The sequence below is a fragment of the Hydra viridissima genome, unplaced genomic scaffold (assembly GCF_058129835.1).
Source record: "Hydra viridissima isolate aposymbiotic clone 2 unplaced genomic scaffold, HvirCarnegie_v1 scaffold_2, whole genome shotgun sequence".
NCBI lineage: Eukaryota > Metazoa > Cnidaria > Hydrozoa > Anthoathecata > Hydridae > Hydra > Hydra viridissima.
Window position 1 is genome coordinate 19,445,001 of NW_028324301.1, and position 24,173 is coordinate 19,469,173.

At 29.0% G+C, this 24,173-nt stretch overlaps 4 protein-coding genes and 1 long non-coding RNA gene across 8 annotated transcripts; 3 read left to right on the forward strand and 2 right to left on the reverse strand.

The window, feature by feature from the left end:
• Positions 1–641: 641 nt before the first annotated feature.
• On the reverse strand, positions 642–5,143 carry LOC145192324 (dolichyl-phosphate beta-glucosyltransferase-like). Its single transcript, XM_090079933.1, has 10 exons — positions 4,888–5,143; positions 4,302–4,479; positions 3,457–3,503; positions 3,311–3,379; positions 3,048–3,140; positions 2,770–2,943; positions 2,456–2,539; positions 2,260–2,327; positions 1,290–1,375; positions 642–882 (listed from the first exon to the last, which is right to left on the reverse strand). Exons 1-10 carry the CDS (start codon positions 4,966–4,968, stop codon positions 755–757), a joined length of 1,008 nt encoding a protein of 335 aa, XP_089936059.1. The 5' UTR covers positions 4,969–5,143; the 3' UTR covers positions 642–754.
• Positions 5,144–6,427: 1,284 nt separating this feature from the next.
• Positions 6,428–8,161, forward strand: LOC149892342 (uncharacterized). 3 transcript variants are annotated; one of them, XM_090079986.1, is made up of 3 exons: positions 6,428–6,728; positions 7,485–7,505; positions 7,995–8,161. In XM_090079986.1, the coding sequence occupies exons 1-3, from the start codon at positions 6,428–6,430 to the stop codon at positions 8,159–8,161; spliced, it is 489 nt and encodes a 162-aa protein (XP_089936112.1). The 3 variants fall into 3 exon arrangements, with proteins under 3 accessions (XP_089936112.1, XP_089936113.1, XP_089936114.1); XM_090079988.1 differs by lacking the exon at positions 6,428–6,728 and adding an exon at positions 6,779–6,805; XM_090079987.1 differs by lacking the exon at positions 7,485–7,505.
• A 2,644-nt stretch (positions 8,162–10,805) lies between these two features.
• LOC149892343 (uncharacterized) lies at positions 10,806–13,804 on the forward strand. Its single transcript, XM_090079111.1, has 3 exons — positions 10,806–11,089; positions 11,486–13,272; positions 13,353–13,804. Exons 1-3 carry the CDS (start codon positions 11,001–11,003, stop codon positions 13,724–13,726), a joined length of 2,250 nt encoding a protein of 749 aa, XP_089935237.1. The 5' UTR covers positions 10,806–11,000; the 3' UTR covers positions 13,727–13,804.
• A 14-nt stretch (positions 13,805–13,818) lies between these two features.
• On the forward strand, positions 13,819–18,086 carry LOC149892344 (uncharacterized). Of its 2 annotated transcripts, none has more exons than XM_090079112.1 (8): positions 13,819–14,495; positions 14,585–14,666; positions 15,027–15,148; positions 15,441–15,525; positions 15,686–15,835; positions 16,071–16,349; positions 16,831–17,773; positions 17,900–18,086. In XM_090079112.1, exons 1-7 carry the CDS (start codon positions 14,047–14,049, stop codon positions 17,062–17,064), a joined length of 1,401 nt encoding a protein of 466 aa, XP_089935238.1. In that variant the 5' UTR covers positions 13,819–14,046; the 3' UTR covers positions 17,065–17,773; positions 17,900–18,086. The 2 variants fall into 2 exon arrangements, with proteins under 2 accessions (XP_089935238.1, XP_089935239.1); XM_090079113.1 differs by having other exon boundaries at positions 14,318–14,466.
• Positions 18,087–19,542: 1,456 nt separating this feature from the next.
• LOC149892345 (uncharacterized) lies at positions 19,543–20,780 on the reverse strand. Its single transcript, XR_016449958.1, has 2 exons — positions 20,239–20,780; positions 19,543–20,158 (listed from the first exon to the last, which is right to left on the reverse strand). It is a non-coding gene; the product is annotated as an uncharacterized LOC149892345 (long non-coding RNA).
• Positions 20,781–24,173: the final 3,393 nt, after the last annotated feature.

Here is a 24,173-nt window from a genome sequence, read left to right on the forward strand (position 1 = left end):
TTGCAATCAGGGTGCGTATTCACCAAACTTTCGTAACTCTTGCGCAGCTCAACTAAGGTTACGGAAACCGTACGTTCATATAACTATTTGTTATTTACCAATATTTCGCAGCATTTCTGTAAAATTAAGGTTGCGCACCGAGTTGTGCTGAACTTACTAAAGTTTTTTTGAAACGCAACTGCGTAAGTTTCGTGAATACCACTTTCACAGTTTTGTACTTACGCCAAACTTACGCAAAAAAAAGTATGGTGAATAATCTCCCAAGAACTTCAAACTGTCTGGTCACAAATAAAACAAGTTTAAATTGACGAACTTATCGAGTCTATTTCTAATTGATGCACGAGGGTTATAAAGAACAATTGATATGCCACTAATTACTGATCTGATATGTTTTTGTTGATATACTTTAAAAACTCCTTTAGGTTTTGGAGTTGAAAACAATACTTTTTCATTTTGTAACCTTTTTGCTATGTTGCTGTGTCAATGTATATCTAACTTGCATAGAGTAGACGCTTATGCTATATTTTATCTAAATTAATATCTTATTGTATTGAAATCAAAATCGTCTGTAGCTTACTATAATACTTTTATAAAATTCAATGTGTTCTCTTAGTTTTGATATAAAGAAAATACTTCTCAGATAAATTTAAATATTTCAATTCTTAAAAGCTAGTTTAAGAAACGTTATATAGTTCAATAGTTAAGCAACGGAACTCTGAATTCGACTAGTCTGGCTTTAAATATTAAAACAAATCTACTGCACTATAACTAGGTTTGGGGGACCTGTCCAAATTTTCCATGCTCCTATAACGTAACGAGCCCGTATAAATAATAAGTCTTTCCCCATCTGAAGCCAACTAAATATTGGAACCATTTTAGAACCTGAAAAAAAAAAATAAATAAATAAAAAAAAAAAATAAAAAAATAAAAAAAGTATCAAAACACAATTATAATTATATCACATAATTATAATTATATCAATATTTGCATTACCACAAGTAACGCAGAATTATTCGTCACTTGATCAAAATTAGAAAATAATTGATATGTAAAGAAATTTTAAGAAACTTTTTCCCAAAACCTATAACCCATAGTTATCAAAGATTTTTGTATGATAGTGTGCGCGGTATGAATTAAGTTAAAAGTATATAAACAAGCCAAACAAGTAGCACCCATATTTTAATAATTTAGAAAGAAGAGTACTGTGTAACAAAGGAATATAACCCCATATTACAGAAGTCTACAGCAGCAAATACACTTTGAAACTTAGAAAAATAAAAATCTAATACCTTCTATCTCTTGCCAATTAACTGCTTTTTCAGCTATGGGTATTCCTAGACATTGGGCAGCATATAATAGTTCAACATCAAAAGCCCTAAAAATTTAATAGGGAAAATCAAACAATGTAATTAAAAAGGACATTTTGCTGAAAAAAATTTCATAACTGCAATTAAAATAATAAATTATATATAATAGCAAGTTAATATGTTAAATATGCAGTAACAGAGCACACCAGAACAACTAACTCAGAAGTTGTAGTCCAAAAAATATACTTACTATTAGATACCTTAAAGCTAAGTTTCTTATACCAGGTGCATCACATAAGCACAGAATTTCAGATCATTTGGTTTTTTTGACACTAAACCTTTACATCATCAAATTTATCACTCATTGGTCTATGTACTTTAAACCTTAAGTTCAATACTTTAAAAGCCACTAATAAGATTTTGTGAAAAAATAACATAAAAATGAATATTGAAGCTGCGATCTCCTATAAGCCCAAAAATCTACTTCAGAGAATGTGGAAAACCATGGTTTATAAAATGGCATCAAATTTAAGTCAATGGTGATTTACTTAAGCTTATCAGAGTGAAATACAACACTGTACAATATCCAAAATATTACCACAAGATCCATGAGAAAGACCGCTAAGGAGTTGAGGTATCAGAGTCTTTTTATGAATCAGGATATTAGGTTAGCTGCTTACTGCAACTTTAAAGGACTCCAGGCTCAACAGCTATTTTGTAAAAAATACCTTATTATAGACAACTTTAACAACAACAAAAATAATAAATATATCTCCAAGTAGTCTTTCAAGAATATTAGAGTAGATAAACTTTGAGTTTTGAGTCAACATAAGCTCATACTGATTTCCTTGGGAGAGGATGGCCACTGGTAAGGTTATGGTCTTTTTAGACAAATTGTACGAAATTCCCTGATTACATGACACACCTGGCAGAATATCATAACAAAGCTCACCATCTTTCAACATGTAGGGTAGAAAAAAGAGTTAGCGCTGCTTTTCGTGTCAGCAACTTGAATCCACACTAAAATGAGTAAACTGTTGGTAACATAAAATTTTTTTTTCCCTTAGATTTTAAATATTTTATATAAAATCTTAGAAAAAAAAACTATAATAAAATTTTTTAAAATACAATTTTTCTTTTTTACATACCTGAGTATCTTTAATACCCTTCACACACAAAATATATACAAGAAAGTGAAATCCATACATGAGAAAGTTGCGGAATAAAGACCTCTAAAAAAATGTAAAAAGTTAAACTGCTTACTAAATACTTTTTAAAAACTGATTTAAAGCATATGTATGTATGTATGTATGTATGTATGTATGTATGTATGTATGTATGTATGTATGTATGTATGTATGTATGTATGTATGTATGTATGTATGTATGTATGTATCTAATACACATACATACAAACTGAAAACACAGAACAAATTTATTTTAAATATATGAAACATCTTACCTCTGCGATAGCTTCTTTCTGTAAGTGAGCACGAGATCCAATTGATATTGCCATGTTATTTTTTCCTCCATACAAACCATTTAATCCTGACTCAACAATATCTAGATCTGAAAATTTTGTAGCACCATCTGCATCAGCAAACAAAATATTTAAACCTCTACTGCTTAATACCCCCTGAAAAAAAAACATCAAAACAATTCAACGAAACTCAAAAAAAATGGAGGAAAAAGAGAACTAATGTAATTTAAAGAACTCTGAAAGATTTATTTTATGCTTACTAATCGCACTGCCCCTCCTTTCCCCCGATTCTTTTTTAATGTCAATACACGAATCTTTTCAGACCCATAGTTACTCACATACTTTAGTGCAACCTAAGAAATTATACCAAAAATGAATTTACTACATTTATAACTATTATAGTTTTATTTTCAAGTAAGCTGGAACTCAGACTAATTAAGTAAAAAATTTTTAAAATGTAAGATATTTAAAGCAAGAAAAAACACACAATAGTTAAAAACTAAAATTTATTTCAAAAATTTACTTGAGTTGTCTTGTCTTTACTGCCATCATCAACAATGATTATTTCAAATGTAAATGATTTATCAATCATCTTTAATAAAACATAAAAAAATATTGCTGATAAATTCAAAAAAGTTTCAACTATTAATAATGCTTGTTATTATTTACCTGTCTTTTACATAAATACTCCAAAGCCACATCCAGCATGATGGGTACTAAATCATAGAAAGTTTGAAGAATTATAAGCAATTTCATTAACTGAAGTTTGCTGTGTTCACAACAGATGAATTGAAGAATCTAAAGTAACAAAACCCTAAAAGATCTGGGTATATACAAATCTATCATAGCAAATGATGTCAAGTAGAAGTCTTAATAAAAACCTTTGTATAAATACTAAAAGCAGAATAAGTAAATAATTTTTTAATGCACAGGCCAGAATTTCTTAACCAGGCGTGTTTAATCATTTACATTTTTTAAAGATTCAGTTATTAGGACAACCCTCTTTTCTAGTTTTCATGTTGCACTTAATACTATGTAACATTTTGTTTAGCCATTGGACATGAAATATATTTGATTGGAAAATATGCCCAGCCAAGCATGGTCTGGTCAGTGCAGACCACTTAACTAATCCACTCTATTGTGACATTTCTTATCATACTTAAATTTCGTTAATAGTAATATTATGTAAAAATAAATTCAACATTAGAAAAATCTATTACAGTAATTTTATTCAATATATTTATAAAAATGTTAAAACTCATATCTAACAAATGTTTAAAATGTTTGTAATAAAAAGCAGAACCAAAGAACCTTTAAGGAGCCACATTTATAAAATGATTGAATTTCCTTACCTGACACTCTTCTTTCAATTAATATATTTATGCAATTATTTAACTTAAAAACAGTTTAGTTTGATGCTGTTAAAATTATATATTATTTAAATACTTCCCCAACAGAATCATAAAAAATAAACAATATATATTAGAAAAATAATGATATATATTTATTTTTACATCTACTTTCTTCATTGTATGCTGGAATAATAACGGAAATTGAGACTGTTCCAATTTGTTGATTAAATGGAAATTCTTCTAAGGCTCCCTTTTTTGGATCAATAAATGATTGTTCACTTTTATAAACACGGACTATTGGAATTGGATCATTTGTTGTAATGTAAAGAACAAAACCAAACTAAAATAAAAAGATTATAATTTGAAGTAAAACTATATTATGTAATAAGAAACAATTGTTTGATGTTTGGTGTGCTCAGAATATAAACAAGTTTTATATTGAGCACACCAAACATTAAACAATTGCCATAAACCCATCCCTATCTATAAACCTTACCCTTGCCCTAAATTTAAACCCTAAACACGACTGAACTTTGTATGTAACCATTATAACTTATTGAATTTTATTACAATATACTAAACTATCACATTTTTTTGCATTTTGATGTACTACAGCTTCATTGATTTACAGAAAATTTGCTAGCAGTATATGCAGCTGTAACATAGTACTATACAAATTATATTACAAAGATGTAATTTTAACATTAAAAATAAAAACAAAAGCAACGGCAAAATTTTGATAACTTACCAATAAAATAGCAAAAACAATGAAAGCTGTAAGATAACATGCGAAGCAAGAGAGCGGCAAATTAATTATCGGTATATTCATCTTGCATTCATGAGAATGATCCTGTTTTCTTGATCAGTATAGATACAATATAGGATTCAAAGTAATACGCAAATTATTTTATTCTTTTTACACGTATATCTTATTTTCACCATACACGAAATTAAATATCAAATATAATTGAGCGTTAGCGTTCTATCGGATGATTCAAAATAACATTTTGAATTTTTAAAAAAACGCAGACCTAGAATGTTTTTATATGCTCGTACGCATGCGTTTAAAATGAAAAACTACCACGCTGGATGAAACGAGTTTCGTTGACATAAATAATATATCTATATAGTTTTATATATATATATATATATATATATATATATATATATATATATATATATATATATATATATATATATTAGGGTGTCCCGTTTTTAGGGACACATTTTATTTTGACTGCTCCTATCATTTTTCTGCTGCATATATGTGAGAAAATGAGATCTGTAAAGTTTTAGAGCTCAAACTTTATTTTTGTGACTACACAAGCCAATTAAGTTTCAAAAATCATGATTTTTTGGGTGAAAAAAGCCTATTTTTACAGTGCTTGTGTAGTCACAGTTTGAAAGATACAGGCTAATCTTATGTTGAACCATGTACTATTAACTCTCATTAGTTAGAAAAATATTGGGAGCAGTTTGAATAAAACAGTTAGTTAGGTTTGAAGTGAGTTCAAAGATACACAGTTGACACAATTTACCCATTTTTATGTGGTTTGATGCGGTTGACAAAATCAAACAAAATACTGATCTAAAATCCTAAGATCAAAAATAACGCCCTTCTCTGCTGTGGATTCTCTCATGATTTCAAGTTCATTTGTGAGGAAAATTGTCAGTATTTGGTTAAAAAGGTCACTGCTATTTATGAAAAAGCTGGAATTCCAACATCCAGAGTGGACAAAGTACAGAAGAAAATGAGTGAATTACTGATTTCTCTTCAAAAAAGGCATAACACTAAAGAAGTAGAAAAGAGAATAATTTTCAAAGACAATATTTCGACTGCTCTTTTTCATGTTATGCCCAGTGATGTGATACAGATATTAGAGAAAGATAAGAAAAGATCTCAGGTAGACAAGGCAGAAGATATCATTTTCATAAATGATCAAAGAAGTTGCAGGAAAATGTACATTAGGAAGAAAGATAAAAGGTACATTTATTCTGCTCAAAGATCTCAACAGGCAAGAGTAAGAATGTCTGGAGCAGATCATGACCAGAGTTATCAGTCTGAGCTGCAGGTTTCATCTTCAAGTGAAACAGAAATATCTTCAGAGGAAACAGACACCTCTAATTCTACAGACTTGAGTAAAGATGAAATAGATCCACAACCATCTACATCTGCTGGCATAGTAGGAGATACTGTCCTTATTTAGAAGATTAAACATGTAAGCATCAGAGCTCAATCCGATATTTTAAAGCAGGTGGCTGATACAAGTGGACTTTCCAGTAAAGGTATGTCAAAATCCAATATACACAGAATTGGTAGGAAGGTCATACAGGAAACAGCGGAGGAAGCCAGGGAAGCTTTAAAAGCAAAGGCTGGATCAAACATGATTCTTCATTATGATGGAAAGCTAGTCAAAGAGTATACTGATGGAAAGAAACACAAAAGAGAGCGCTTAGCATTGAGTGATGGAGAACATTTTTTGCTTGGAGTACCTCCTGTCACTGATTCTACTGGAGCTTGTCATACTGAGAAGATTATTGAGATTTTAGAAGAAAACTCACTAAGCTTTATTATCATAAAATTTAGAGGTTTAAATGAGTTTTATTTTTAAAATTTTTGATCTTTCTTTCACATTTAGCTTTAAAAGAAATGCAAATCAAGCAAGGTAATATTGTTAATCTGTTATTTATTTACCCTTTAAAATCTACTTCATTTTTTTTTTTTTTTGGTGGGGTGTGAGGCTCCTTGACTACAGTGAAGGCAGAAAAAAACTATGATATAAAACCTTAATTTCAATTTTATTTAAGGTTAGGAGGAGTTTCACGTTAACCTTGGACAGTAATCTTTTTAGTGGTAGGATAACGTGATAAAATACTCCTTCTTTATCTGCAAAACAGGTAAATATCAAGAAGGGCTATCTGGTTGTAAATAAATGCTTTTACTCTTCTGTAAAATAATGCCATATCAATTATGATATGGCATTATGTAAGGCCATGCAAACCACACAAGTGGGAATACATGAATCTTTAAAAATTGGTTGGTTTCGAATTAATCAAGTATATTTTGGACCCACTTTTTTACTTCTATTTAAGCATATTCACAATAAGTTTTTGCAATTAGTTTGAATATTGCCAGTTGTTAAAATTATCTAGTTTAATATGTATTTTTTGTTTTTTGTTAAAATAACTTATTTAGTTTAAAATTTACTTTGTTTATAGTTCGAAAAAAAGGTGAGTTGGGTATGTAGTATGTATTGCAATTTTAGCTAATTTACTAATTTTGCTAAAAATATTGTACAAAATTGCATAAAAGCAATTTGTACAATATTTTTCTTTTCTTTTCAGCTAAAAGAAAAGCAATGCTGGGTAAAAATAATGTTTATCTGTTTATTTTATATATTAAATATCCTGAACGTTATTATGTTAATATTGAATGAGTTAGAGTTTGTTGACCTTATTATCCTCAAGAGCCCATCATTACCCTAAAAAAAAAAAAAATAAGTTTGTTTGGTTTGCTAAATTTATTTTCTCGTTTTACTTTTTAAGTTATGAATCATTAGTTTAGTTATTCTAATGTATTTGAAATGTGTTTGCATTACTGGTATCTACAAATTAAAAACCTTTAGAAATCTGTGTAAGCTAGATTAAAATAAGTAGTTTAAGTATAAAGAAAATTATAATATTCATAATAAAATTTGAATAGTTAGCAAATGTTTAAACAAAAAGTTTATTTAAGGACCACAAGAAAATATTTACACACCACAAGAGAAACGTGTGTCATTTTTTAACACATTTTACTTTTAGTTTTGTCATGTGATTAATTTCTTACTCTTTCGCATTTTTTACATTTTATAGGACTTACACGGGCTGATTTTCAAAGTTGGCGACAAGAGCACCACGGGCCGATTCTCGCTGTGCCTTCAAGGTTTGGAGGCGAAATGGCAGGGCAGATTTTCCAAATTTCCGCAACATGTCACGTCTTGGAGGTGGTCGAGGTGGGCGGGAAAGAGGTGTCGTGGTGAACCACTACTGCTAGGTTTAATATAGTAAAATAATGTTGATACTGAAAAAATTAGCAATTACATGTGAAAAAATTCTGTTTTAATATTGTTAACCTACTTTTGTGCTTTTATCTTAACTTTGAAAAATAGATCTGAGTCAGCAAAAAATAAGAATAATATACAGACACTTTAAAAACGTTGCAACTCTTCAAGGATACAGCCTCTAAACTTTAAAAATGCAGAATATCTTTGTTGCCAACACTGCAGCAGAATTTATATATATATAATGATCGTTATTAAATAATAAAAGAACGCGGGAACTCGTAGAAGACCATACGGCCTTGTCGTCAAGTACCGCTAAGAAATGATTGTGGTAAAATTTATACGATATTTGAGTTCTTTAAAGTTATTTAATTTAAATTTAAAATTAAAAAATGAATTCTTTAAGCTTTCGTTTAAAAGAAAAGTAATTACTTTGATGAACAAAATCCTCAGTAAAATTTTTCAAAACTATTTTATTCTATAAGAATGGTCCGCGATAATCAATACAAAATTTAAAAAGACTTGTTAGAAAAATGGGCTGCTTAATAAAGTTATCATTGCGTAAAATGTATTTATTTTTATCTTTTGATGAATACAAATTATAGAAAGAAAATGGGGATGAATTCGTTTTACATTTAAATCTACAAAAACTATAAAAAGTTTTTTTAACATAGTAAAAAGAAGCAAATATAAGGTATTTTTCTAATCAGCTTGATAAGCATAAACTCGACACAAAGAGGACTTGGGCTGTTAAAAATGGACTAACAGAAAAAGAAAAAAAGAAGCACACTTGCTTACCAGAAAAACTAATTTCCGATAAAAAAAAAAATTATAACAAGCGAACCAAATATATGTCAAGAATATAACGAATATTTTGTTAATGTTGGCCCCTCCCTTGCTTTTAACATTGTGCAACCAAATCAAACATTTGATAATTTTATGTGGAGAAAAACTAAAAACTCGTTTAATAAAAATCCAGCGTGGTAGTTTTTCATTTTAAACGCATGCGCACGAGCATATAAAAACATTCTAGGTCTGCGTTTTTTTAAAAGTTCAAAATGTTATTTTGAATCATCCGATAGAACGCTAACCATAATTGAGACGGTATAATTTCTGAGCTTTTTTATTTGATTGTCTCGATGTTATGACAACTTTGGGACGAAGAGTCCCCGGTATTTTTATTATTTGTGATCATTTAAAAAGTTTCATAGCTTATTTTATAGATATATTACTTTTTTTCTTAATTCAATTTATTGTGGTATTTTTTCAAGATTTTACGACATCAAACTCATTTTCCATTCTTTTCTAGCTTCAAAGTTATTGTTTTTTTTTACAAAGAATATTGGTAGCATAATTAAGTTATTAACGCTGAAGCCTACATTAAGCAATTAAGGGGTTTTTAAATTCCATAAATAGCTAACCGTGTTAAACAAAAAAAAAGTACAAATGTCTATCAGCCATTTGAAATAAATCGAGTTTGAAATAACTTTTATATTTAGAATTAGAGTTGTAAGATTCAAGAAAAAACCTTCTGAGGCCTCACATTCCTTATATTATTTTGCTTCAACCCTTTGAGACATTGCGCAGAGTTGCTATCCGATTAAGTTTGTATGTAATTTTATAAATTTTATATTTTATTTTTACACCTTAAACTTTTCCTTTTTTAAACGCATAAAGAGTTATATTTTAATAGACTTCAGAAAATTCGATTATTTTAAAAGACAGATAAAAAATTTGTGCTTTACTCGTTAAATATTCCTTTTTAACGAAAAAAACCAAATGCCGATGCTTATTCTACGTAATCTATACAAATGTTCTTGATAATAAAAGTAAAAATAGTTCTCTGGATTGTTGTCATTGGGTTGGGGATATATAAGATTTATACCACTTATCTAATTTTTTCTTTTTTCTCTATAGTTTAGAAATATCCTACATTCAGATTATGTCAAAATGCTTTTAAAAAAAATTTAAAAGTGCAGTTGCCTGGAACTCGCAAATTCAAAAAGCTGAATAGCATTAATTCAACCTAAAAAGGTGCAACATACACTGTTACGGAAAAAGGTGTCCGTGTCTGAAAAAAAAGGTGTTAGTGTAAAAAGGTGTTGATAATATGAACGCGAACACCTATATTGGTGTTTATGTTAACGTAATAGGTGTTGAAGACAAAAAATTACAAACTGTTTAGAAAGTAGGTGTTAGCGTTAAAAAAAAAGGTGTCCACGTAAAAAGGTGTCGACGTCGACACCTTTTTAAACATAAAGCTTTAAAAGTAAATTCTTACACTGTTACGGAAAAAGGTGTCCGTGTCTGAAAAAAAAGGTGTTAGTGTAAAAAGGTGTTGATAATATGAACGCGAACACCTATATTGGTGTTTATGTTAACGTAGTAGGTGTTGAAGACAAAAAATTACAAACTGTTTAGAAAGTAGGTGTTAGCGTTAAAAAAAAAGGTGTCCACGTAAAAAGGTGTCGACGTCGACACCTTTTTAAACATAAAGCTTTAAAAGTAAATTCTTACACTGTTACGGAAAAAGGTGTCCGTGTCTGAAAAAAAAGGTGTTAGTGTAAAAAGGTGTTGATAATATGAACGCGAACACCTATATTGGTGTTTATGTTAACGTAGTAGGTGTTGAAGACAAAAAATTACAAACTGTTTAGAAAGTAGGTGTTAGCGTTAAAAAAAAAGGTGTCCACGTAAAAAGGTGTCGACGTCGACACCTTTTTAAACATAAAGCTTTAAAAGTAAATTCTTAGGGCGAACGAAGAAAAAGCTTATTTTGGAATAAAATATTTGTCATTTGGCGCGAAAAATATTTGCAATGGCTTTTCCTTGTGTCAAGTGTTCATTTAGATGCAAATCCGTTGGCAATTTGCTATCTCACTATCATCGAATCCATTATGGACAAAAGTACTTTAACTTTTCATCATTTACATAAAAAATATACACACATGCACATACATGTAAAAATTAAAAAGTTATTATCTAATTGAAAGCTATATACATATATATATATATATATATATATATATATATATATATATATATATATATATATATATATATATATATACATATATATAGCTTTCAATTGAAAGTTATATATATATATATATTATATATATATATATATATCTTTCAATTGAAAGTTATATATATATATATATATATATATATATATATATATATATATATATATATATATATATTATATATATATATATATATATATATAAGTTACAAACTTTTATACATTCAATTGTCAAACATTAGTTATAACATTTTAATTTTTGTAATTTTTTTTAGAATACCGTGCCATTTTTGTTCTGCTGAATTTAAAAACTATGTAGTTGCTAAAAATCATGTTTATAGAAGGCATCAAGATGAACGACAACATAATATTTTACAGAATCAGATTGAATCACCTATTCAATTGGATTTGCCAGTTTGTATTGAGACAAAGTTATGTGACAAAAATGCAGACCAGTCCACTGATATATTTGACATGTTTGATGAGATAAAAAAGTTTTTTATGATAACTATGAATTATCATTTGCTTTCTGAAAATACATCAAAAAAGTTACTTTTGCTACACGGTGATTCAGTTAAAGCTATATTGGGTGACGTATGTAGCTCATTTAAAAGTTTTTTGCAACAGGCTGGCATATCAATTCACAACCCATATGCCCAATCTTTCTTGTGTAAACTTCAAAGAGACTACAGTATTGATTTGTGTTTATCACATTGCACGAGTCCAGATAAGTTTGATAGTTATTTAGGTGAATTGGGTCATGTAAAAGCAGTGAAAGTTACTGTTGGTGAGGATTTTTTTTATCATGTGCCACTAGGAGAAAACCTAAAAAGTATTCTTAAGGGTCAAATAATTTTGCACCCGGACTCTTTATCTTTTTCAAAATCAAACTACTTTCAAAGTTCTATCCTGCCATTTTCAGATCCAGCCAAAACAGTATACATTGGTTTGTATTCTGATGAGTTAGAGGTATGTAACCCAATAGGTACCAGTAGGGGTATACATAAAATATCAGCCATTTATTTTTCTATTTTAAACCAAAACAATAATGGATCTAAAATGAGCAACTATCATTTAGCTTCATTGTGCAATTTTAAAGTGGTTAAAAAAATTACACTCAATGAGTTTTTTAAGCCAATTATTGATGACTTGTTCAACTTATTATTTAATACATTTTTTGTAAATGATGAAGAATATCATGTTATTGCATGTTTTATGGCTGCTGACAATTTAACAGCTCATCCGCTTCTTGGTTTGCAATCACATTTTCATAGTGGATACATATGTAGACATTGTTACTTTTGTGTTAGACAGGAAAACACAAATGTATTTCAAAGAACTCACGAATCTTATATTGTTGATAGTACAAAACAACAACATGGATGTTTGGAGTTATCTCCGTTTTTACACTTACCGTATGTATTTTTACCTGCATTTTTCCCAAGTGATTTCATGCATGATTTTTTAGAAGGAATAAGCCATGTTGTAGTTTCAACATTTTTGAATCACTACATGGCCAAGCGAAAACTAACATTGATTGGTATGAATTTATTGCTAAGAGATGTAAAATTGCCAGTGAATTTAATATTGACGTCAACTTATATGACATCAAAGCTGGCACTTACTGCTAGTGAAATGCTAACCATTTCATTGTGTTTGCCATTGTTTCTTTTTGATAATTTCTATGATGAAGATGCACCTTATTGGGATATGATGATTATCCATTGTGAAATTTTATTGATTTTAAATAGCCGTTGTAATGAACATATTGAATCGTTGTATTTTCTTATTCCACAACTTATTAACTATATCAAAACATTATATAATGGCACAAGAGTAGCAGCAAAGCTTCATTTCATCACTCACTATCCTGACCTTTCAAGCTACATGGGAACAATGAAAACTTTCTGGTGCATGCGTTTTGAACAACGGCATCAGATTTTTAAAAAGCTAGTCAGAGTTAGTCATCAATTCAAAAACCCTATATATTCATTTTCAAAAAGGTTTCAAATGCATGAAACTTGTAGACGTCTACTTGAAAGGACTAATGATATTGTTCCAGGTAAGCTGCAATCATAGTAATTGAATAATCACATATTTGTTTATTTTCATGCAATATTATACAAATATTTTATTTTTCAGGATCTATCTCATATGCAAAGATATCTCTTCGTCATGCTCAAGAAGTACTTCTTGAACCGTTTAAACCATATTTGAACACAATTTTTCATACAGAAAAATTAACAGTCCAGGGAAAACAGTTGACAGTATCTTCTTATTTGATTCTAAGCGAAGAAAAAGCTGTTAAAATAAATTATTTGATATCTATTAACAATGTTTGGTATGCAATGTGCCAAGAAATAGCAATATCATTTTTTCCTTTGGTTAACTCATATGTTGTAGAGCATCATAAAAACTCATTTTCTTTACTTGACATTTTTTCTCTTAAATCAAGTGCATCTAAATCTGTTGAAATAAAAGAAAAAGAGTTTATTGTCCGATTATTTATCATATGAATATTTTTCATGAGTTGTTATTTCTGCCTTTTATGTTTATAATTTATTTTATTCAAAATTAAACAAAACTAGTAACTATGTAATGTCACTTTTTTTCTTTGGGCCCTTGAAAAAACCCAGGGCCCTGGCAAACTTCTGCGTCCTCCCTATTACCCTCTTATAAAGCCAGCAGGTAGGTCATGATGTTTATATCTTATATTAATGATAATTAATATTAATGATAGTATTAATTATATACTAATTTAATACTAATTAGTTAATTATATACAATAACAAAATAATTTACTTTTTGCGTTATATATTATCATCGATATTTGCAGATGCAATCAATTAATGTACAAAAAGGTGACACAATTAAAGTTATTCTATACACATCATATTCTGATTTGCTGTCAAAATGTGGCAATAAGTTCCCATGTTCGTCCAGTAATTTGCTACAATTGTATGATGGTTCTGGTGCAGAAATAGATGATGGAGAAACCCTCGATTTTTTAGTTAAAAATAATAATTTGAAACTAGTTTTTTTGGAACGTCAAGTGTCAAGTTTAGCATTAAATAAATCATCAGAAGAAGTTGTGGGAAATGAAAGTATTTCTTTAAAACAATGGCCAGGTTTGAAATTTGAAATCCCAACAGATGCAATTGTGGAAGCAAGGCTTACATGTGGGATACTTGATGCCAAATCAATTGTAGCAGATGGTCAATTTATGAACCACTGGGTTGGGATCATTTTTCATAAAGTATTGGAATATGTTGATCAACAAAATCCGTGTGTTTTTAGTTGTATTATATAGATTTTTTATCTAAATATTTTAACTCTAAGTTCTTAAACTAAATTAGTTTGTTTCAATATCATAGATATATAAATGGAAATCAATTAAATGAGCTGGTGATGGTTATTCAAGAAAAGTATCCAGAGTTCAAAGCTGTTCAATATTCAGTGAGTTAATCTGTGGTGTAGTGGTTGAATTCAATAAATTAAATTATAATATTTTGTTGTTTAAAAATATTTTATCCTTGCTAAAAAAATGTAAAGTTTTATTATAACTATTATAAAAACATTTTATTACAGTTGTGTTATGACTTTTAAATAAATTGATTAAATCTAAAAAACTTAACATGTGATTTTAATTTATTATGAATAAAATTTTAATAAAATTATAAATTATAAATTGAATTATAAATAATAAAGTTTTTTATATTTTAATATCATTTTAAGTAATAATGGAAACTACACAAAGCAATACACGATTAAATTGACTAGAAAAGAAAAACGTTAATTTATTTTTTTTACTACTAGAAATGCTTCCACCAAAGAATTATTGACAGGTTCAAAAATTATAGAAGAAAAATGAATTGTGCTTCTGTCATTGAAAAGCGAAAGAAATATGCAAAAGCTACTGTGTCAAAGGCAATGAAGAGGTTTTTTTTATATAAATATACTTGATTATTATGTATTAAACTAAATATCTATAAAAAGATGAAAAGTTAGTCAGTTTTCATTAATTTCTCCTGATTTTCTTTGTTTACTTTCAAAGCAAGATTAAGAAGAAAATAATGGAAAATATATTCCGGATTTTTCCAGATATTTTACGCAGTCAGTTTTCCGGATTTTTAAAATGTGATATGGATGATCAATGCTTGTTCAATTTAATAGTTTTTTTTTATTTTATGATCATATTATATATTTCTATTGTGTCCTAATCTATTTTAGAGCAGTAAGTGACAGTGATATCAATGAACCATTAAGACTTATAACCAATATTAATGAAGTATCAGGCATTGTAAATGAGGCATATGTAAGTTTACAATTATCTATTTGCTCCAACCTTTTTAAATTGCAATTCCTAGATTGTCACAAAAAATTGGGTACCACATATTAGCTTTATATCTGTTTTATAAATTATCATATTTTTGATTGTATAAATGTTTATTACATATTTTAATAAAACACTTTAGCTTGTTACAATTTCAAACAATGTTCAAACCTCACTTGAACAAGAGGTTGTAATGGAAACAACTTTCATGCAACGTAATAATGCAAGAGAAACTGTTGGATTTTTGACAGAGTTAGAATTATTTAAGTCCTACTTTTTATCAGCTAAAAATGTAAGAATTTCTTTACCTAATTTGTTTTTGACGTTTTTCTATCTATTTGAAAACAAAGATAATGTGTAAAAAGTAATGACTTTCTCCTTAGTTGTCCTTATCTTTTAATGAAAACTTTCCTGTTCAGGGTTAAATCTTCTTAAAAATTGGGGAAATTTCACCTTAAATCTCCTTAAAATCCTTATTGGTATCCTCATTTTATTAGTGGTAACTGTGAAAAATTATATTTTTTTAGGTATATAATGAAAGCAAGAGAATGCTCCAAGTGTATCAGTTAAATGAGAGCTCACCGTACAAGGATAATGGACTAGACTTTGAAGAGGTTCAAGTTTTGATGAAAGATTCGCTAAGAAATATTTGTATGAAATGGGCCCCATTTTTAAAGAGATATTCATCTGTTCTTAATCTGGTAAAGATGGTAAATCCTACAATGTCTTCTTCCGATTCACATACAATTGGATTTCAATTTATTGTGGCTAGATGTTATCAAAAACTTGTAGAATTTACTGATAAGGTAAGTTTAACTTTAAAGTTAAAGTTTTTTTGAATTCCCTTTACAAGGCCTATGGAGCTACATTTTTTAGTTATTGTTACAACCCTCTCTCAACTCTAACTCCAAAACACAAGCTTTGATGTACTACATGATGATGAATCTACACAACAGCAATTTTAATTTTTTCAAAATTTCTTAAATCATTTAATGTAAAATTAATAATAATGATTATTTAGTTTAAAGTTATTGTTATGCCTTGAAACTCCATTCTATAACTGTTTTATTGCATAATTATTATTGCATAATTTATTGTATTATTTATTGTTTTTAGTGTATTATTTGCGTAATTAATAAACAAGTTAATATAAAGTATAAGTTGTTTTTAAATGCATATATCTTTTATGAAACTATACTAGTGAAAATTGTTTTGTCTTCTTTTTTTTTTTGATTAACATCAAAAATAACTTATTTTGATCTATTTGATTTATTTATTTTTTTATAGAATATGATTCGTCTTCACTATGAAAATGGAGATTTTGCAGTTACAGTTGATAAATTTTCTATTCCCTGTGCAAACTTAATCGAAGTTCTTCTTGTCGGCACTTCTTTGAGTGTAGCGTTTAATTTAATACATTGCAAAAAACAAGAGGCGGTTTTTGAAATATTAGAAATAATTATGCAAATTAGAAAAATGAGTAACATCAGAATTGTAAAATCTATTTTGTTACTTTTATAATGACTTTGTTAAAATGCTTTAAATATATTTTTGGTTTTATCTTTAACATTTTATGTTAATAGTTTTATGTTTTTTTAACATTTTTTATTATATAAATTGTTCTAAGTTTAATTTTTTTTGTCACATTCACATATTTTGTGTTTGTAAATTATTTATAAAATAAATAGCTGATTATATTTAATTGATTATAAGGCTTCGATTCTTAGTTCTAATTCAACTGAGTATAATCAGCTGTTTTACAACTTGTCAGTCTTAAAATCAGTTAATACATCATACAAATAATACTACTGCTTGTAAGGCACCATATAGTTAAGGAAAAATAAAACTAATAAAGAAATTATAAAAAAATAAACTTTGTTTGTATAAACTTTTGCCTATTTAAAGGATCTTTGATTTAAAATGATGATATGAAAAAGTTTTCAAAAACCTTTCAGGAACCTATTTGATAAATGCAGTTTTAGATATTATTATACATTGTATATAAATGTATTTGTGTGATTTTTTTATTTTGTATATTAATTGTTTTATGGAGATCTTATTTGTTCTCATACAATTTTTGTTTAGTTTATTCAGGGGTACAATAAATAGAAAACAACAATGGGTTGAACAAAAGATTGAACTTCCGACTGAAAATATTTAAGAGAAAGAACTCTCTATTGAGAATTCTTTCTCATCATCTGCAGATGGAAAAAGTAAAGTAAATGAAAAGGTAACATTATGTAGTTTTTCTTTTATGAAATGAACTAAAAATGAAATGCAGTAGGAATATGTTTTAGTAATTATTATTATTATATTTTTTCAATGTTAAATTATAAAAATTTTTGCTCGTTTTTAGATAATCATTCATCAAATGTCTGGAGAGCAGATATCTATTATACCATTTTAATGCAAGTTCTGTTAGTCAGCATGACAACCGTTTAGTTGCAAAAACTGGTGAAGTCAAGTATATTTTAAAAGTTAAAAAAAACAACTTAAAAAACTTGTATTAAAATTTTATTTCAAATATATGAATTTCTTTTTTACTGATAATTTTTATTTGTTATAAAATATGCTTGCATATTTATAGTCTTAATGTGTATATAATATAAAATGATAGGTTGTTTTATAAAACATATATTATTAGCGCTCATGGAACTTTTTTTTCATAAAACTAAATTGGAAAATTTTTTGTTAAAACATGCTAATTATGAGTAAACAGAAAGGTTAAGAAGATCATGTTTACTTTTAAATAATTAAATATGTGCGTCATAAACGCGTTGTAATTGCGTGAACACCTATTAAACATGAGCACCTTTATTTGCATCGACACCTTTTAACAGCAACGCCTATTAGGTGTTAATGCAACAAGAACACCTTTTTTTACATCAACACCTAATAGGTGTTCATATAGTATCACGCATGAACACCTTTTTTCTTTTACATGAACACCTTTTTCCGTAACAGTGTAAATAAATGCTTTATAAATATGTATATTACACAATCCTTATTACAAAATTTCCCTAAACCCTTCTTACAATGTAAATTTACTATTTCAACAAATATCAATTTAATACATCGAATAATAATAGTTATCTAAGAAAAAAAAAACTCCCCTCGAAAAAGATAATGCTTTCAGTATACAAGAAATATATACGAAAAAATAAAGTAAAACAAAAGATAAATCCAGTGTTTGTTTTGATTGTAAAAATGGCGAATACATTTATGACAAGGTTTTCAAATTAAAATCTCATTTTTTAGTACTGTTTTTATTAATTCATCACTTACATATTCAATAGATATAAATTCACTTATTTATACTTCTTTATTTATACGCAGTGCGGACTTATTGTACCTGTTAAACTTTTTATACATAGCACATCAAGAAGGATCAACATCTTTTTTTTTTGTTTCTCTATAAATAAACATTGTTTACAAAAAAATATTAGTAGTAAAGCATCTTATTAGTAAAGTTTGTGGTATGTGTTCCTTGTAATACTGGAGATTGAATAAATATTTGGGTATACATATGACATATATATATATGTCATATGTATATGTATTATCATATGTATTTTCGTAATGTCTAGAACTCTAAGAGAAACTTTGGTGGGCGTAAGCATTTCAATATGTTACTTTAAATCATTGACTTCTTTAGTTTAAATCTGTATATTTCTTCACAAACACCAGTGTGATGGGGCGGCAATACCTAGTAAATGACGTAACAGGGTTTTTTCAAATGATGGTCTCAGTATCCTCTATTCCACAGAAAATTTGTTTTGGGACCATAGAAACACTAAATAAATAAACCTTCATAGATGAATCCTGCTACGTAAATCTCTGCTTTACGGAGTTGTATCCCTATTTCATGGAGATCCAAAGTCTCCTATTTTTACAATAACGTAACTCATTATTGCATTAAACATTTCTGGGTTTCGTAATCATACATTAAAAAGAGCTAAGAAATTGCATGAAGCATTCAGTAAATAAGAACAAATATAATTAGCTCGCAAACATTCGCAGAATGTTTTTTTGTTTTTAATAGCTCAAAGGTTTTATTCCATATAATAATGTAATCACATTCGGTAAAAATTAAAATTTTATAAGTTACAAAGATCTTATAAAATAACTTTACGATTTGACAAAAAATTACACACATTTTAAAAGAATCCGACAACTCAGTAAAAGATATTCATTTCAATCTGAAAGCATCAACGATAAAAGACTATTATGTCAATCCTTATTTCGAAATAAAAAGTTTAGAAAGAAGCTTCAGACGCAAACAATTTTCTAAATGTATTGAATTATCATTGACAGTAACTGTTATCAACAGCTGTAGGTGTTCGGCTTTAAAAGTTCGTACATGCTCAGAATTAATTAAAAGCTGCATCGTTATAAAAAAAATCAGGTTCTGTTTTTTAAATACTATGGACAACTTGCTATCAAAGTATAAAACAAATAAACACTTTGAGATAAGTATAAAAATGAATTTGCCCAGGATTGTTAAAAGGCACACTGTGCCTATCGCTACTTCAGGACCATTCAATCTAATGCTACTTCAAAATTTCTAGTGTAGTGAAATGAATCCAAACGTTGCTGACATAGCATCGTTGCTAACCTTCGGACAAAAGTTTGAGTCAAATTTTTTAATTTTTTGTTTTAAAAAGTTGTTAAATATTTGTAAATTTATCTACTTACAAAAAATACACGGCAATCAACAAATTCTTGGGGAAATAAGAGGTTAATTTTTTTTTGTTATCACTATAACTGGTGGGCCCTCACCCAGCGTGAGGCCATAGTCGAAATTCCCATTAGCCTCCACTCTCGGGTTTGCGGATAGTATTCAGAACATCAAGGAGATCTGGAGGCCTTGCATTCAGACATGACAGAAATGAATAGACACTCAATATTTCAAAAATATCACAAACCCAATCCTTTCTTCACTTGATACAGGCTGGACGAAGAAGTGGTTTCTTTCTTGCAGCTCTGCCATTATAGCTTAACTTATAAAAGGGTGCCTAACAACTATTCTGGACTAAACGCAGCTTGTGTAGCCATGAATGAGTCATTGCAACGTGGATTATCTTCGAAATTTCTCATAAAATCTTGGTAACTATATCATTTTAATAAAGATTTGTTCACATTATACAAAAAGTAATGGTAGAACTAAATTTTATCTTGGTGTCTATTAAATTCTGTCATACTTGTGTAGTTCTTAAAACAAATTTATTAGCTTGTTGCCAAAACAACATCACTGAATAATATTTCATTGAAAGTATTGCAGAAATTAACTATTACATAATCGCATTTAAAGCAAAACATCTTTAAGAAATATATTGAACGTTGCAAGAGTTTTAAATTTTTCATTCATTTAATTCATTGAATTTTTTTTCTAAAAAAATATATATAGTCGAGTGGACTAGCAAAAGATTTTAACCACCCATATACCGTGGTATGACCTAACAAAGTCATATGTTTTAAGAAAGTCCTAATTTAAGAAATGACAAATTTTGTATATATAAAAAAAAAAGTTATGGGAAAAATAATTTAGTTATTTTAATTAGATATCTATTTAGAAATAAAATAACTAATAATTTTACCCAAATGTTAATTTCCTATATAAAAAACTTATATATATATATATATATATATATATATATATATATATATATATATATATATATATATATATATTAAGGTGGGTCGAAATGTAAAAAATATTAAGTTGGAGATCCTGTACATGTCTAAAAAGTTGCTTTTTGATGTACTCGTTTGAAAAAACCTCACTTTTTATTTTATGGACAGTGTCTACAGGTCCCAACTCTGACTAGAAAGACTACATAAATACCTAATGTTAGTGTAATGTATTGCAATGTATTACAAATTAAAAATAATGTAAACTGTAACGAATCAATGTTAAACAGCAACAATACAAAGTTGTTTAACCTAACTGTTAATAAAATCTTTCTTGCTGTCTATTTTTGGTATCTCTAATCTGGATTTCTTACTCTGTAACACCATGCCATGACGGGACTTTCTCCCATAAACTTTACAGCTCGCAGCGCTAACGTCTTTAATTGTTCTCTCTACTGCCTGTGAATGACATGGAACATCGGGCAGTAGTATTGGATGTGTGTAAGTAAGTTGATCATTTAAAAGGTGTGATAGCATTGGAGGAGATGTAACATTACTCTGGTCCCAGTCAATCATGTTAATGAACGATGTCGCAGCCAAATTTAATGTTATATCCTTCTTATCAAAGACGCGAACCGGTATGTTACTATTAGTCTGCTTCTCTCTTGCTCTTATTATTTGTTCTACTGAAAAACGACGGACTTCCATATCACTATCACTAACTGCAGCTAACAGAATGTTTTCAGCATGTGCAAAGTAGCAGTTATTTTCGAGAACAGGACGAACCAAAGCCTGATCTAATGCATCAAGTTCCTGAAACAACTGAACTAAGTAAAAGAAGTTGTTAGCACCATTTTGGCAAGAAGAATTTGATTTGATTTTGAACCAAGAGGGTCCGTAAAAGTTCAAAATGAAATGCGTTACTCTTCTGAGAGGTTCAGATGCCACCTCTCTAGACATGTAGAGACGCAAAATCCTGTTCGCTTTCGTCAACCACCGAGCATGACTTATATTTCCAGGTAAACTCTTCTCGAGGAAATCAATGTCTGTAGAAGCCTGACGTCCACGCTGTACTGCTAGACATGCTTTCAAAAAGTACAGTTGGTCTGTGCTAAGATCCTTCTTGACAGCTTCATCACAATCAGTCACCTTACCAGTAATGGGCAAATAATTAACGACAGGCAATTCATTCGGATCATATTCTAGAGCTGAGCTAATTGTACCTGTCGATGTGGAAGGTCCTGTAGTTCGAGCAAAATCCACGCCTGCCAAAAACCTTCTAAATGGCAGCTCGTTACAGTGTAGAAGGCATACCAACCACTGTAATGGTCTACCTAAGTTCTCCTCCAATTTTCTTATGATTCCGTTGCTTTTACCTGTATTATTATTTGTGCCATCACACACAACACCTTGAATGCTTTCTACGGAGTTTGTCTCTATAATAACTGACATTAACTCCTTTGTTATATCAGCAGCTTTACTACTTTCAGGAACTACATGATCGATGTATATGTTTCCTGGATACGAGACAATACTATAGTGTTCTTCTTTTTTACTTCTTCTACAACCAAAACTCTCAACTAATGTAGCGTCTTGTTTTCCATCAAAGCCTATACAGCAAAATTCCTTATTGCTCTGCATATGTTCTTCAACCAGAGTATCTCTCAAGAAATTCCTTTGTCGACGTAGCTTTGAAGGATCAAGAATTGTTGCTGAAGACAACATACTGAGGTCTTTTAAAACAGCATTAACAATAAGACATGTATCTCTGTTGCTAATTTTGCATCGATCAACTGCTTTACATAATTCCTTGTACTTGTTTCTGTTCTGCACTGATACTGTCTCTTCCTCTGATGTATAATTACTTTCAGATGTGTTACGCTCATCCTCATCAATATCTTTCTCAGTTTCATATTCAACCTCTTTTGACTGTGCTTCATCACACACTAATTTCATAAACTTGCGTTTTTGTCTCTTTTCCAGTGTTGCTGTCGTTTCTTTGTCTACTCCACCAATTATCATATTTCTAACAGTTTTCTGGTCAACCCAGAAATCCCACTCTATCAATGGAATTTTATTTGGCAGTGGGCACGTGCATAAGTTCCTATCTCTAATGCCCGAATCAAAGCATTTGCAGGTACAAATGTCAAATAACTGCTGAAAAGAATTCAACTTTTCAGTGAACGTGTCTGATGTTCTTTTTGCATCTGAATATTTTTCAAGTGTATGTACTTTATCCATAAGTCTTCTAACCCTAATGATTGTGCTATTCACTTCTATTGTAGGAATACTTGCTTTTGAATAAATACATTTCACTCTGTCTGCTAAAATTGAATATCTTTCTTGCAAGCTAATTTCTAATACTGTTTTCTGATTATAATAGAACGCCTTAATAACGTCTTCATATGATGGGATTTGATTTTCAGGAAGATCAACTAACTGTCCAAACAATGGATGTTTAGTTGCACTTCGTGTACACATAAATATGGATATTTAATATATTTGTCTAAAATAATAAAAAAAACTACAACAAGTTATGGTTACAATAAATAAAAGCTGTTAAAACAATTTTTCATAAGAATTTAGTCAATAAATATTCCAATATTTATACAGACTATAATATGTTTAGCCCTCTCATAAATAGGCCTACATGTTAAACGAAGTGATCTTTCTACAGTCTAAACTATAGCCTACTGTAGTATACATCTATATTAGCCTACTTGAATTTTACTATAGATCTATTATTGCAAAGAAGAAAATAAAATTACAAAATAATATATTAGATATTTTGCTTGTTTCTAAAAAATCCAGCACATGGTTTGTTGCTAATGTTGGTGACGTCACATGTAAATAACGTTATAAAATTTATTCCATTTCTTTTTTAGCACTTGTAGTTAGGTGCTAAACCATTTGCCAACGCATTTTAGTCCATGATTTATAGTTGGTACGTATTTAGACTGTACCAAGGAAATGGTTAAAATACATCAAATAAGGTAAGG